This window comes from Sinocyclocheilus rhinocerous, unplaced genomic scaffold (genome assembly GCF_001515625.1).
Source record: "Sinocyclocheilus rhinocerous isolate Xijiao unplaced genomic scaffold, SAMN03320098_v1.1 scaffold196, whole genome shotgun sequence".
In the NCBI taxonomy this organism is placed as follows: domain Eukaryota; kingdom Metazoa; phylum Chordata; class Actinopteri; order Cypriniformes; family Cyprinidae; genus Sinocyclocheilus; species Sinocyclocheilus rhinocerous.
Window position 1 is genome coordinate 962,377 of NW_015633546.1, and position 15,907 is coordinate 978,283.

At 38.7% G+C, this 15,907-nt stretch overlaps 2 protein-coding genes across 3 annotated transcripts in view; both read left to right on the forward strand.

Annotated features, from left to right (window-relative positions):
• The window catches only part of LOC107744437 (GAS2-like protein 1), a 43,751-nt gene that overhangs the window by 24,274 nt on the left and 3,570 nt on the right, over window positions 1–15,907 (forward strand). Inside the window, exon 5 of one of the 2 annotated variants that reach the window (XM_016558089.1) lies at window positions 77–2,110. In XM_016558089.1, the coding sequence (XP_016413575.1) occupies window positions 77–2,090 (2,014 nt within the window). In that variant the 3' untranslated portion in view covers window positions 2,091–2,110. Of the gene's footprint in view, window positions 1–76; window positions 3,285–15,907 lie in introns of those variants that run through there. The other variant, XM_016558086.1, reaches the window with a different exon arrangement.
• The window catches only part of ap1b1 (adaptor related protein complex 1 subunit beta 1), a 29,844-nt gene continuing 19,743 nt past the window's right edge, over window positions 5,807–15,907 (forward strand). The window contains exons 1-12 of the mRNA XM_016558145.1: window positions 5,807–5,995; window positions 8,225–8,285; window positions 8,802–8,907; window positions 9,039–9,174; window positions 10,287–10,532; window positions 10,891–11,081; window positions 11,432–11,653; window positions 11,805–11,925; window positions 12,654–12,749; window positions 12,972–13,063; window positions 13,690–13,708; window positions 13,784–13,882. Coding sequence (XP_016413631.1) covers window positions 5,972–5,995; window positions 8,225–8,285; window positions 8,802–8,907; window positions 9,039–9,174; window positions 10,287–10,532; window positions 10,891–11,081; window positions 11,432–11,653; window positions 11,805–11,925; window positions 12,654–12,749; window positions 12,972–13,063; window positions 13,690–13,708; window positions 13,784–13,882 — 1,413 coding nt within the window. The 5' untranslated portion in view covers window positions 5,807–5,971. The remainder of the gene's footprint in view (window positions 5,996–8,224; window positions 8,286–8,801; window positions 8,908–9,038; window positions 9,175–10,286; window positions 10,533–10,890; window positions 11,082–11,431; window positions 11,654–11,804; window positions 11,926–12,653; window positions 12,750–12,971; window positions 13,064–13,689; window positions 13,709–13,783; window positions 13,883–15,907) is intronic.

Consider the following 15,907-nt stretch of genomic DNA (forward strand, 5'->3'; position numbering starts at 1 on the left):
AGTAACATATTTGAGAATTAGGTCTCATACATCCCAATATCTATCTTAATCTTTCTCTCTTTACCCTTACACACAGGAATAAGGAATCTCTTCTTCCGACTCGCAGGCTATCAGGAGATAGTGACTCTTCCACAGCCTCGTCTAAAGGTGGAGGAGGAAGCACAGGAGGAGGACGCTTCTCTCTGGGTACACGGCATGCTCATGGAGACGAGGTGGTTCTGCTGGTGAACCGTAAGGAAGGGAAACACGTGATTGAGCGTCCTGGAGCAGGAGCACAGATTCCAGCCCTGAGAACCCCTCAGACCCGTGCCCGCAGTGCTTCCAGAGAGCGCCCTGCACCACAGTCCACCTCCGTCCTGAAACCTAGTCCACCACAGGGCCCGGCAGAGGTACATCGAACACCCCGCCCAGAGAGAGGCAGATCGCTGGGGCCCGAAGGTCCAAGGAAGCTGCAGGCTCCACGCTCCCTCAGCCAGGGCAAGACTCCTAGAGCCCGATTGGGTGACGTCAGCCCTGGATCATCACCTCGCCGTGGAGACCCTCAGTCTCTTTCAGTAGATCGGAGAGAGGAACTGAGACCCAAGCACATGCCCGCAGCATCCTCAAGAACAAGTGGAAGTTTGGCCAGGAGACAAGCATCTTCCTCAGCCTCTAACTCACCTGTGAAAAGCTGTGCCAGCGGAAGTCCTGCGAAAAAGGGGATGGGAACGCCACGACCCCCTGCACCTCGGTCACCTTCCACTGGGAGTCGAAAGTTGCTTCCCCCTGTCACACAGCCAGGGCGGCGCTCTCCGCATTCTTCTCTACGATTGAGTCATCGCCACCCACCACGATCCCCTCGATCAGTACACAATGCACGATCTGCAGGGAGAGACCAAAAAGGTTGGGCAAATCCCTACAACCAGCAGCAGGACAGCCAGGAGGACAGTGGTAGTTTTAGTTTACACCTGCTGCCAAGTCTGGACCCTCAAAGGGAGCAAGACTTATATCGCAGCTTTGAGGCCGAGTTCCTGGCCAACACGCAACAAACCAAGGCTGTGCAGGGTAAAGCGTCCACTGGGAGGGAAATGAGGTCGCTACAGCTCCCTGTCTCCCAACAAGGTTTAGGAGTGCTCCCAAACTCTTCGGGTGACACTAATGTTACAGACTCGGCTTACTCTTCTTCTAACTCTTCAACGTCTTCTCTTAATGTCGGAGGTAAGGTGGGAGTCCTACCTGATTTGCGAGATTCTAAACGGACTAATCCTCGCGCACGTGCACTCGAGGACCCTCCCGCCCTTCTCCATAGCCAGATTCGTGGAGGCCTCCCCAATGGAGGGCTCCTGGAGGGAGAGCGATGGGGTGGCAAAGGAGGAGGTCTTCGTAAGCTCCCCGCCATCTCCAGCTCCACAGAGGAAGGAGAGGCCTCAAATCCAGGTCTATCAAGGTCAGTGGGCCTCCCCAAAGACATCAATGGGAGCCTCCCTTTGACGGAGGTGCCAATGGAGAGCCAGCAGGACCTGGAGGAATGGGCTGGGGTGGAGGGTGACGTACCACAAAGTACCAAACATCACCCGGACCTGCCATATGACAATGCTGACCTGTCATTTCCCTCCCCTCCGCCACCTCTAGATGACTGTTCTTATCAGGACTCTTCCAGTGAGAGCTCCTCCATGTGCTTGAGTCTGAGTGAGCCTCCATCCGAAGGTTCCTGCACTCCTCCTCTACCGCTGGCCAATGGGGATACAGAAGACACAGTCATCCTCCGTGCCAAGAAAGGTCAAAAGAAGGCAGAGAGGGTGCCCTCCATCTACAAGCTCAAACTGCGGCCGCGGATAAGACCCCGCACTGACAACAGACCCGAGAACAGCCCATCTCGCATCCCTACACCTGTACGATACAGGAATCATTGTCAGCAGTCTCCTGCCAATTCATCTCCCCTCCAGACCCCACCACAGTCTCCACGTTTAAACAATCACCAACCCTCACACAAAGCTCTGCATCAGGCCTTTGCTGACCTCATCCAACCCCAGCAGCGTTCCCCAGCTATGGGCTCTAGAGAGTGTGCCTATTCTTCAGAGTCCAGCCTAGACAATGAGGCCTGGATGTAGTGAATGATAATGATGATGATGTACACAGGCAACTGACCTTCTCTCATCATATACCGCTTTATAGTCAGATTAGAGCAAAAAAAAAAAAGCACATTTGTAAGACTAAGAGACAATGCACATCTGACTGTTGTGAACAACATGTAGCAGGATGCTGGAATCCTTACTGTCATTTCACTGGAGGCATAGATGTGTCCTAAAGTGGCTAAGAACATACAACACTATTCTTGACATCTTGGACCAACAAAGCCTGTTCTGAAGAGCTACTGTACATGCACCATCTGAGCTATGTTTAATTTCGTTCGAGTCATTTTTCCTTAGATTTGTTCTGTTTGAGAAAGGAAATTACTGCATTTCCCTTTAGGGATCTGTAGTTTTGAATGCTCCTTATTAATGTCCTCATGACCTGTGTTTGAATTCATTCCATGAGGACAAATTTTTAGCTGGTTAAGTTTTCATTTGGTGGGAAGAAGTGTAAAAATCTTATTTTAATCAGGGAATTGTAATGTACAGACTCAGAGTATACTGTATACTGGAGAATAAGATGGTCTAATAATTTTGGTGTAATTTTATGACAAATTTGAAGACAAATGCCTAAATGACGTTTTGACCGTACTTCCATGTGAAATCCAAATTATCCAAATTGGAAATACAATTAAGTGGCTGTGCTGTTCTTTTAGCCCATATCAACTTGTTGAATAGGTTCTCTCATAAACCTTTATGAGAGGACATAATTCACACATCTGTGCAACATCACTGTGACAGACAAACGTTTCATTTGTTCTGTACAAACTAATACGGTTAATGTATAGGTTTATATATGTAATATATGTTCATTTGTTTAAATGAGTGGTAGTGTAATGTAAATATAATTATTATTAATTGACTTTAATATTAATGTACAAAATGTATGCTGTTTATTTCAGTATGGTAATCCTGCCTTAGCTATGCAATGTTGCTATTGAATGTTGCCTTGACAAATTTTCTTGCCTTAAAGTAAGGATGAGAAGCTGTGTTTGTGAAGTAGAGATGAAGAGATGGTGTGTGTATGTATCTGGGTGGTTAAGTCTGAGCGTGTGAGGTAGAGAATGTTTGTTATACTGGATGGATCATGTGTTTTGGCCCATTGTTAACTGTGAGACAATCGCACATGTTTAAGGTCACAGTGACAACAATATCCTGCTTTATGAGCGTTCCTCTGTTTCACAAATTTTCTTGCCTTAAAGTAAGGATGAGAAGCTGTGTTTGTGAAGTAGAGATGAAGAGGTGGTGTGTGTATGTATCTGGGTGGTTAAGTCTGAGCGTGTGAGGTAGAGAATGTTTGTTATACTGGATGGATCATGTGTTTTGGCCCATTGTTAACTGTGAGACAATCGCACATGTTTAAGGTCACAGTGACAACAATATCCTGCTTTATGAGCGTTCCTCTGTTTAAAGTAAATTGCTTGATATATCTGCAAGTGAGAAATGAAGGACATTTAATTAAAGATAGTGCCATATTAAACATCAATAGGATGTTTTCAAAATATGGAAATCACTACAGACTATGTATAGAAATCGTAATCATTCAGGAAATCAGGCCCTTTTTATTGTGAAAAGCCATATTGAGTCCAAAACTGCTTATGAAGTAATGATATTTTCCACTGTCATCATCGGCAGACATAACATTTCTTTTAAAGCTTTATGGCGCCACCAAGTGGTTGATTTTTATTTTTTTATTTTTTACGTTGAGCTGATTGTTACTGGTTATGTTTTGTGTGACTTGAAAGTATAATATGAAAGTGTGACTTGAGTGAGTGCTTATAAATTGCGTTTTTTAAACCTTCATACACATCTAATCTTGAATTGGTACTGGTAGGCGCCATTGAATAAAATAGGAGAAAACATTGACTCCACTTAAATGAATTACACTACACACATATTGGTTTGGCATTGGATTGTTTATTTGTGTTAAATGAGTAAGTTATTAAGCCTTGTTGATTGGTTGTGGCTGAACTGTTTTATCATAAAGGGACAATGTTGTATGTTTCTATATGAATGGATGAATTGTTTACTTTTGCTATGTTCTCTTTCGGGGGCTTTATACAGTACTGCCGTGTATTTATGAGCTCAAGTGTTTTATTGAGAGGTGTTCTGATGTTTGCTGTTTTAGTGAATCAAAAAGGGTCAGAAAAAGTGAGGGAGATTTTATGGAAATGGATTTCAGTGTTCTTTTTTTGCCTCAAGGACTGCAACCATATGATATTACTGGTAGCATGGCCATTGACTCTCCTCAACACCTCTTGTATAAAAGCTGCAATACAATGCATCACTGCACATTGCTTTTATGTTCATTGCCATTTAAACGTCTGTTGTGACACTTTAAGACAATGTTAAATTTCTCAAATAGGTATAAGTAAGGACAGTAGAGCTCTCTGCGGTCTTTCAAATTATATTAATGGTTGCTTTGCCTAATTCTCACTTTAGTCAAACACATACACTCACCACACATTCAGTAATCTTTACAGTATCTAATTATTAACTGCCATACATTTGTACAGTTAACTCATTTTGAGCTCCAGTTGTTTTTATTATGTTCTGCTTTCCAGAAAAAATTACAGAAAGATGTTTCTTTTCTGTGATGACATTCATTATGTTTCTAATCACATTTAGGCATTTTTTTAAAAATAATTTATTGCATGGATGGGTCTGTTTTTCTTTATTAATTATTGACATCAATACTACAAGAGTGTAGATTCACATGTTTTATTTGCTTGAGCGAACCCGTCTGATTTGCATTATGCAAATATGATGTTCAGATGTGATCTACAAAATGCATGTTGAATCTATGTCATGCTCTGGTTTGAGTAAATGAAAAGGCTGTTGGATGATTTGAAATCTGAATGTGTATTGATTTACTTTTAATTTCTGCAGTTTGTTTGACTGATTGTTTTTCTTTAATGGTGACAATGAAATGTAAGGTCTTGACATTGTGGAATTTGTCTGTGTTGAATAGCAATATTGCAAGACCAACATTCCACTGTTCCTTGAAAACCAATTGCTGTTAATTTAATACTTATAATAAAAATGTTTTGGATGAAATGCTTTGTATTTCTTCTTTGGTAGATAAACATAAGACGGGTACAATTACCTATTATAATAGTATTTTAATAATATATAATTAATAATTGAGGGAAGATTCAAAATTCAGTAGAAGAGAAATAATGACAAAAATAGGCAACGTAGCATCTGAAAATGTATATTCAAGATATCTTGATAAGTTGAAAAATGCTTTTGTAAACTTGAAATTACGTGAAATGTCAAATAAGACATTCATTGACGATGATTTTGTTATGATATAGTTATGTGAGGATACAACACTGAATAATCTATAGAACGTTTTGTAATTTCCAATAGAATATAAATTGCAAATTAGGTAGGTTATTCTGTAATGTATGCTGACATAACTATAACATACAATCTCTTAGTATGTTTAAATGAATACAAATTGAAAACCAATTCATATTTTACTGTATGGCATTCAACAGTGTGTAACATGAGACGAAAAGTCCCCTTAATGAAGGCGGAAGACGGAAGTGTGAATCATATGATGACAAACCATGTAAGGTGGGAGGAAAGGAAGAAGGCCGACTTGTACACACTCACTCTTCACTTCGGTAAGGAGCATTTCTCGGTTTAACTGAGGTACGGTGCCTCATTTCCACTTATCTATGGCTTTGTGCGCTGCGTGGTTGGACAGTAATACAGTCCGCTAGATTAAAGGCTTAACTGTGCGCTCCCATAAACCCTGATTAAGAAGGTCATGAAGCTTTAGCCGTTAGCATTCAGCTAGCACACCTTCGACTATCTACATCTCCGCGAGTAGGTTCATTCATCCGCCAAAAATGGAGTGGGCAAGTCAGCTTTGTGTGAGTGAAGGTCCAGTTCGCTCTTAGCAGTAGAAGAAAGACCCGTGGATAATTCTGAATGGAAAATTAGTTTAAAAATGTCAGATTCGGGGAGTAATAAATGGGTTTTGCTAGTTAGCTCTGTGGGTTTACCTAGTGAGACTGTCACCTGCTGCAGTCACCGCTGCGCCACGTATATATTTAACCAGTTGTTGTGATGTTACGGTTGTTGGTAACGTTAATCGTTTAAGATCAAGCGCTGCATCACGTTAACGGTCGTTCAGTGGAGTCCGTCAGCTCTCTGACAGTTGACAGTTACTTTATCTGCACTTCACTGACATTAGCTGGGACGCCACCTCACAGGTTGACGAGAGAGATTATTATTATTCTTAAAAGGGAACTGTCTGAAATGGCTATAGTTTTTAATGGATAGATAAAGAGGTTTACTGTTCCATATATTCTTGTTTATTACTTTATGTGCCTGCCAGCGTTATCAACTTTGAAATACTAACGTACGGCCTTTGGCTTTAGTTTACCACTGCTAAGCTTTGTAAGTCTTTGTTACAAAAATGCTATAGTTATTGTAAAGTTTACATCTCTGTAAAACAGAATTAATGAATATGTGGTCTTCGTACAGTGTTAGAAGCTTTCAGAATATTACACACAGACTCTATCTATCTATCTAGCTGTCTAACTAGCTCTACCATTCAAAAGTGCATTTGATTGATAAAAATATAGTAAAAAATGTAATTTAATATGTTTTAATATTTATTCCAGTGATGGCGAAGCAGAATTTTCAGCAGCCTTGACTCCATGCTTCAGTGCCATATTATCCTTTCTTCTTCTTATTATTAATAATGTAAAAAATATTTGCTTAATAATGTGGTGGAAACCATGATGCATGTTTTTCCAGACTTGTTTGGTGAATAGAACGTTCAAAATAACTATTTGTTTGAAATAGAAATCTTCTGTAGCAATAGCATTATACTGTAAATGCCTTTACTGTCAAATGTATATTGTTATTGATTTACTAAATTGCTAATGATTATAAATTAGTTAACATGGTGCCTTTTTTAAAGGGGTGTAATGATAATATAGTAATATTGTATGTTTGGTAATGAAATACCACAGCAGTCCTTGATCAATGATTTATGCATTTGGAGAGTTAGTGGACTGATAGTGTTGCCTTACTGACTTACTGTGTCAGTATTGTCATTCATTTGTCAAGGGCCATTTAGACAGGTGTGAACATTTACAGACAGGTGCTGTTTCATGGATGATCATAATACAGTTTGTATGGAAATGGTCAACAGGGTTACACAAGGCATTCAAGGTGCACAGATCATAATTCTGCAGCTTCTTTATTGTAAGAATGAAAATGCCTCGTGCTGTTAGTCATTGGGGAAGAAGAAAGGCTGTAAATGCGACAGGTTTTTCCCAACGTTGATAATAATAATAAAAAAAAAAAAGCACCAAATCAGCATTTTAGAATGATCATGTGACACTGAAGACTGGCGTAATGGCTGCTGAAAGTTCAGCTTTGCATCACAGAAATAAATTATAAAAAAAAAAAAGCACCAAATCAGCATTTTAGAATGATCATGTGACACTGAAGACTGGAGTAATGGCTGCTGAAAGTTCAGCTTTGCATCACAGAAATAAATTACATGCAATTACAATAGAAAACAGTAGAATTTAAAAAAAAAACTTTTTAAATTGTAATAATATTTCACACTATTTTTACTGTTTTTAACCAAATAAATGGATCTTTGATAGGCATAGGAGACTTCTTTTAAAAGCATTACAAATTCTTACTGAACCCAGACTTTTGAATGGTAGTATATATAAATAAAAAAACTTGTCATCAAGTCAGCTGAATCAAATAAAATACTGTTGTATCCTAAGGTTTCTCTTCCTCTTAAAAGACCTTTCAGGTGATGGTGAGAGTAATGTTCAATAACAGGAAATGGAAAACTCTTCACAGCACATTTAGAGAGCATGAGAGGGCAGTCACTGCACATAAAGAATATAATTTGCTGACTGAAAGAGAACATCAAGCTTTAACAATGTGTTTTTGCGCAACTTTTTCCCCACTCCACAATCTGTAAGAAACATCAGGGAAGGTATCAGCAGGACAGGGACTTGACTTCCTCTTATTCCCCTGCGCTTGCACTTTTACGGTATCCTACCTGCCTTTATTCTCTTCCACACTTTTCTTATGGTCTTAGGAATCTTCTTTCTCTTCTGCAGGAGAACCGCGGCTTGGGATCCAAGATGACAGACTCCAAATATTTCACCACTACCAAGAAAGGTCTGATGTTTTCCGTTTTGTTTTAAAGATAAGTTTTGGGATTAGTATAGCATTATGTTAAAGAGATTTAGTCATTTACTGTGTCTGTTCTGGCCAGTGCAGATCATCAAGTTCACTACACCATTACACATTTAAATACTGTTAAATAAATCAACATTTAGTGCTTCGATATTTCTGCTCTGTTTCTTTCCGCAGAACCCAGTAAACTAAAGTCTAAAATTGTGTAGTCTTATTTAACTGCAGTCTAAATGAGATTTGGAGTTCTGGCTTTATTTGGATTAGGCACTTGCAGGCACATGATTGTGCCAGAACAGAGTATTTTTTAACTGCAAATAGAGCTGCACACAATACTTGGTCAAAGCCAAGAAAAACACTTTACACAGAATTATGATTATTTTCTCTTTTATTACATAAGATAAACAACTCCTCTAATACTGGCTGTCTAGACTTGCACATTATTTTCATGCTCTAGTTGTGATCTAAAATTCATAAATTCTTGTGTGTCGGGCTGTTTAGGGGAGATCTTTGAGCTGAAGGCAGAGCTCAACAGTGATAAGAAAGAGAAGAAGAAGGAGGCAGTGAAGAAGGTCATTGCGTCTATGACAGTGGGAAAAGATGTCAGGTAAGACAAGTATGCAACATTTATATGAATGTCTCACTGTTTTATATGCTACTCTGTATGTCATCCATCCCGTGTTTCCATTGGTACAGCATGAGTTTACGGAGTTCTGATCTTAATATTTTTGTTTCCAGTGCTCTGTTTCCTGATGTTGTGAACTGCATGCAGACGGATAATCTGGAGCTGAAGAAGCTGGTCTATCTGTACTTGATGAATTATGCCAAGAGCCAGCCGGACATGGCCATTATGGCAGTCAACACCTTTGTGAAGGTACAGTTCAGACGAAACAACTGATAGTATTTTTAATATTTTATCATACAATTTGCACAGGAAGTAGATATAGATTGAGATATTCATTTACTTTTCAATGCAAAACAACTGTAAAATATGCTATGGATTCTAAAACACGCTCTGAAGTTTAGACAGATGAAATTCCTACTCCGGACTGTGAAGTTCTTAAAAGGCGTGACATAAGCCTGGCAGCAGCAGAGAAACTCTCATCTCTATGAGTGCTAGAATATTTAGTCTTTATAGGATGGTACAGTCTGCATGGCAGTCACTCCATCAGCACTAATGAGTTTTTGCTGGCTTCCCACACACCTGAGAATGGAACGAGAGACACATTACTGAAGCAACTAACTAGACGAAGACTAAAGCAAGTAGGCAATAAGGCCCATCACAGCAAATTAGAAAACACAGCAAAAAGTTTACAGGTCCCTCAGTCTTTTTTATCGGTCTCTCAGTGTTGGACTTTAGTGGTGCTACAAACAGCAGAGCTATTAGTTTATTTACTTTTCTCAGTAGACTTTTTTTCATTGCAAGTTTTTAAATTATGCTTTTCAGTAGCAAATTTAATTGAGTAGTTTTTTTTTTCATGGTGGAGACTTTTTCCATTGACTTAAATTGCTTTTATTCTGTGCAAACGATATTTTCTATAACTTTCACAGAAACATTATATGGTATGTTATGTTTATTTAGCTGTTTCACACAGAAACCTGGTTTATGAAAATATGTAGTAGCTTGTAGCAAGGTATTTTTGCCATGTTTGTAACTTGGCTTAGCTAATTGTTCTGTATAGGCCTAGTAGTTGATAGCTTAGTATATATTTATGTACACGTTCATATTTAATACACACATAAATACATTAAATAGTTTAAAAGTGGCAGTTAAAACATTTATAATGTTACAAAGAAGTTTATATTTTAAAAAAATGCTGTTATTTTGAACTTTACATTCATAGAATCCAGCAGTAAATGTGTTTATATGTGAATGTTTTTTCACAAAAAAAATATTAAACAGCATGTTTTCAACATCATTTTTTTTTTTTGACAATGACTGTATTTTAGGGCTAATGTGTGTTGGTGATGTGTTCTCTCCTGTAGGACTGTGAGGACCCAAACCCTCTGATCCGTGCACTGGCTGTGCGCACCATGGGCTGCATCCGAGTGGACAAGATCACCGAGTACCTGTGTGAACCTCTAAGGAAGTGTCTGAAAGATGAAGACCCTTACGTAAGGAAGACTGCTGCAGTTTGTGTCGCCAAGCTGCATGACATTAACGCCCAGCTGGTGGAAGACCAGGGCTTCCTGGACACCCTGAAAGACCTGATCTCCGACTCCAACCCCATGGTGAGGCATTATAACCCAAATAGCCAAATAAGATAAAAAACAATCTAAGATATATAATTGACATGTGAAAGGAACATAAAATCCAAGTCCTGGTTAGATGCTGACAGCATTCCAAAAAAATAATCTCTCAACTTAGATAAATATCCCTGAGTGCATCTGTACTCATTCTAATTCACTTGCCCACACACTTATGTTTGTTTTAAGGGCATCTGTGGGCTTGCCAGTGCCATTTAGCTCTCTCTTAGTCTCCATGGTGTGTAATTACATGCTATTGTTGTGCGAAACTCGAGACCCATCACACACACTACCACTGTATTGAGTTTAATGCCTCTTTTTTTTTTTTTTTTTCCTCCATTAGGTGGTGGCAAATGCAGTAGCGGCTCTGTCTGAGATAGCAGAGTCTCATCCTAACAGCAACCTTCTGGACCTGAACCCTCAGACAATTAATAAGCTCCTGACAGCCCTTAATGAGTGCACCGAGTGGGGCCAGATCTTCATCCTCGACTGCCTGGCCAACTACACGCCCCGTGATGACCGCGAGTCACAGAGGTCAGAGGGCAATGTTATTTCATCACTCCTCTAATGAAGTCTACATAATACATAGACGCTAGCTTCACTAATAAAGCTGATCTAGTGTGTCACCTAGTATCTGCATTGATTACCTGAATTGAATTGAATTAGATCAGAGTTGGCTTTGAATCACTGTTGATTCAGTTCCGCATTTTAAGAATCAGTATCGGATTGTTCAAATGTCGATTGCAGTTTGGAAAATCAGTTTATATTTTCTACCAGCCATAATTCAGGCATTATTAAACTGCCCAGTATGTTTTTGGCGTTAAATATTTGTTTTGTTTTTTCCTCTGCCTTTTTGAAGCATGTTTCTCTCTCTCCTCCCACAGTATCTGTGAGCGTGTAACTCCACGGCTGTCCCACGCTAACTCTGCCGTGGTTCTGTCTGCCGTGAAGGTTCTGATGAAGTTCATGGAAATGCTTCCTAAAGATCTAGACTATTACGGCACTCTTCTGAAGAAACTTGCTCCTCCTTTGGTCACGCTGCTCTCAGCTGAACCTGAACTGCAGTATGTTGCCTTGAGGAACATTAACCTCATCGTACAGAAACGGTAGGTACAGAGCTGTGGAAAATAAATGAGTTTATGTGAAGTGATGATGGTTTGGGTATTTCAAAAGTTAATGCACAAATAATTATATTGTAAATCAACTTTATTGTATATTTCTCTCTTTTTTTTCCTCTTTTTTTAATGTTTCTACCAGCCCTGAAATTCTAAAACATGAGATGAAGGTTTTCTTTGTGAAATATAATGACCCAATCTATGTCAAACTGGAGAAGCTGGATATCATGATCCGCCTGGCGTCTCAGGCCAACATTGCTCAGGTGAATGAAACTGCACCCACACCACCACACTTCACTAATGTAAAACATGATCTCTGCCTGATCATCTATGTTCATACATTTTTCTGTGACTCCACCCAGAATACAGTGGGGTCCAAAAGTCTAAGACTACTAATGAAAATACATCTGTTTTGCATTTTTGTAAAAAAAAAAAAAAAATGTAAATAACAAATCAACATGATTTTTACTATGTCTAAGTATTTGTTTTTTCCTCTTTTGCATTAATGACAGCAGCAATGTATATTTATGGTCTGCCCAATTTTTAATGTCATGAGACAATGATTTTTGTCATGACAAAGAGGGAATATAATTAAATAATTAAATTATGTCTTATATGTACTTACAAATTTGTTTAGCCTTTCTTATTTTTTCTAGCCTTTTTATCGTTATTTAATTGTTTTGTTTATTAAATTTTAAATCTGTGTCCATGAAGCTGAAATGGCAATAAACCTAAATATTATTACTACTACTACTTGCGTTTTATAATATCCTTCATAATTTTTATTCTTGTTGTCGTTTGTGTAGTTTTTATTGTTTTTCCTTTTCTTTTCTTTTTTAAATCCCAAAACTGTTATTTCCAAGTTTAGATCTCTTTTCAATCCCATATGTTCCCATCACTCACCTTTGGACCCCACTGTTTATCACATGAACATTTAAAATGTATGCTTATGAGAGTCTGTGTTAAATTTCTGTGTGTTTGGGTGGTGTAGGTCCTGGCTGAGCTGAAGGAATATGCCACTGAAGTGGACGTGGACTTTGTGCGTAAAGCTGTACGAGCCATTGGTCGCTGTGCAATTAAAGTAGAGGTGAGCAGGCCTGACCCTGATTAGGATAGCATTATTATTAACTTAATTAACACTGACAGTCTAATGAGTGTTAATTTTAATTGTAAAGTTCACCACTCCTAATGAAAGGATTCAACCTGATGTGAAACCAAAGCCAACTGCTTCTTTGGTTAACTGATGATACCATTTATGCTTTAGCAGATTAGCTTATCTGTTTTTCTGTCCCTCCTGTCTTTGTTACAGCAATCAGCAGAGCGTTGTGTCAGCACACTGCTTGACCTCATTCAGACCAAGGTCAATTATGTGGTGCAGGAAAAAAAATTAAAATTAGATGAGTTTTAAACTAATGCACTGTCTTCACTGTATCCAACGCACACACACGCTCAGTCACTCACACAGATCACGTTGCGGCCGCACTCAGACATTCAGGAACAAACTTGATGAATAACACTTTTCTGAGAATAGAATATTGAAGTGGAGATCGCTAAACTGCAAGCTTACCGGTGTTTTCAGAAAGCAAGCGCGTTTATCCACAGCGGAGAGAGCGTGCGTGCACATGGTTGCCAGGTTGACAAATATAAGTAACACATTTAGCAGATATTTCCGTATTGCGCAAGTGTGAAGCTCTGTTTCGGGGATTGTCTCTTTATATCTGGCAACCCGGTTGTGTTCCGCTGCGGCCAGATTAAACCTTGTTTGTAACCTATATATTATGCTCTATTCATTATTTTTTTTAGAAATCTCGCACTTTTCTACTCAATTTTAAACGTTGTTCTTGTATTCAAATTAAGCGCGGTCCACTGCTGCACACGTGCCACAATATCGATACAGGGACAGCTGTATCGATACTCGTATCGTCAAATCTCTGTGACTATACATCGTCGTATCAATGTATCGAACACAGCACTAGTAATGACTACTGAAATTTTGGTATCATAACAATGATACCATACTACCCTAGTGAATACTGTAATGAACTTGCATGAACTTGTCTCTTGGAAAATCGTGTTACAGGATTTGTCCCTGTGTTAATATTTTTCACGCTTCTCTTTCAGGTGCAACTGCAGTTGCTGACAGCTATTGTGAAGTTGTTCCTGAAGAAACCCACTGAGACCCAGGAGCTGGTGCAACAAGTGCTCAGTCTCGCCACACAGGTGAGATATCCACATGGGCACTTATCAAAGCACACGTTTCAGTGAGAAAATGACTCTGCACATATACTTGCTCACACCTTCAAGGACGCCCTCTGTAGGTGTTGCCAGATCTCTAAAGCAAGGCCGTTTGGCTTTCTGACTCACTCTGAAGAAAACAAGATATTCAAAAAAAATGTTACTCAGCACCCTGATACATTTATTCTTTTTAACAAAATTCTGTAATTGCTTTTTGAAACTACAGGCAGACAATAAGAGGATAAACAAACCACAAAATGGAAGACTTTTAATTAGTAAACATGTCTCAAATGAATGTCAAGTGCACAGGAAACAAAGATGATGATTATAAAAGCATCAGCAGAGGGATTAGTGTCCTGCTCCTGTGCCTCTGTTAAACTACATGACCTGCTCTGCTTTAACATATTATATACATACATATGTACATATTTGTGGCATAATGCAATGTAAATAGTAAACCACCATTTGGGTTAGATTTTGTTGGCCAGAGTTTTGAAACCCTGTACCATTTCAAAACAACAGGTTTATATTTATTATTCTATACGTATTATATATTTATGTATTATATACATTCTTCCTCTGTGCCAGTTAGGAATTTAATTGCTATTAACAGTTTTTTTTTTTTTTTTACATCATCAGAATAAGCTTTTTAAGCCACAGTGTTGCAGAATAAGGACACCTTATTCTTTTTTTCCAGTTAAAGAAAGTGCTGCTAATCCATTAATTTCAGATGGATGCAGCACAAACGTGCTTGCTTGACAAATGAGTCATGTTTGACAGTAATAATTTTAATCAATCTCCATTTTAATGAACATGAACATTCACCCAACATGAATATAAACCTATAAACTATTCAATAGTTATTCAAAAGACATACACAATGAGTGATTAGGACATGATAGTCAAATGTGTGGGTTACATACATAATATGTAGTTATGCATAGAAATGATTAGTTGCTCATAAGTCCTTTTAGCATCATTTTGGTGCATCTACATCTGTAAAAGACAGTCTCTCTGTCGTTCTGTGAAGGTGAGGATGTGCTTTGTGAGGAACAAAAGGTCTAGAAGGAGCCTGGTCTTTGTCCTGGGTGGGGGAAACCACCCAACGAAGTCTCTACTAATGATTTCCCTCACGTGATGGTCATGATGTTATCTCTTCAATCATTAATCTTGGGTTTCTTGCCCCAAAATTGACAATCTCCTTCCTGAGTTAGGATCATCAATGTGTTCTTTTGTTTTAATGTTGCAAGCTGTTCTGTGAAAGAGTTGGTTGGTTAGGCTTGCTTCAGACTGGCTGGTGCTAGGGTATCGTGGACAGATTTATGACGTTGTCTTGTTGTCCTAGGCCTCTTTGTGGAATTTGGCTCTTTGGGTTGTTTTAACACCAATCTGATTGAATCTTAAATTGTCTGATTCACTCTGATACCCTACAGTGTGAACAAAGCTTCACTAAGTATCGTTTTGTAGTGTGACTCCATCCAATAACTGCAATAAGCATTGTGCTTTGTTTATTTTAATATGAACGTATCAGCTTTCAAATTTTCATCACAAAATCTACTGCAGAAAGATGTCAACAAACAGCTTGTAAACAATATACCATGTTACGTTGTATTTAAATCAGGAAAGCCATTCAATGTCCATAGATCAACTGTCCACTAGAAAAAAAATTAATTTTAATTAAAAAATTTAAACTTAACCTGTTAGTGATGTCTCTGATTGATTGTATGTTTGAATAAATCTGTCATGAATTTTTTTTTATGACAGCCAGTTTAAATTATTATATTTCAACAATGAATTGGAGTAGAAACATACGGAGCCCCTAAAGGGACATGGTGGTGGAAAAAAATCAGATTGAGTGAAAAAATTTGGGGTGGGAGGAAAAAATATTTGTCAGATTTTTTGCGTTCTCTCGCAAAACTTTTGCGTTCCCTCGCAAAACTTTGCGTTCCCTCGCAAAACTTTTGCGTTCCCTCGCAAAGATATTTGCGTTCCCTCGCAAAACTTTTGCAT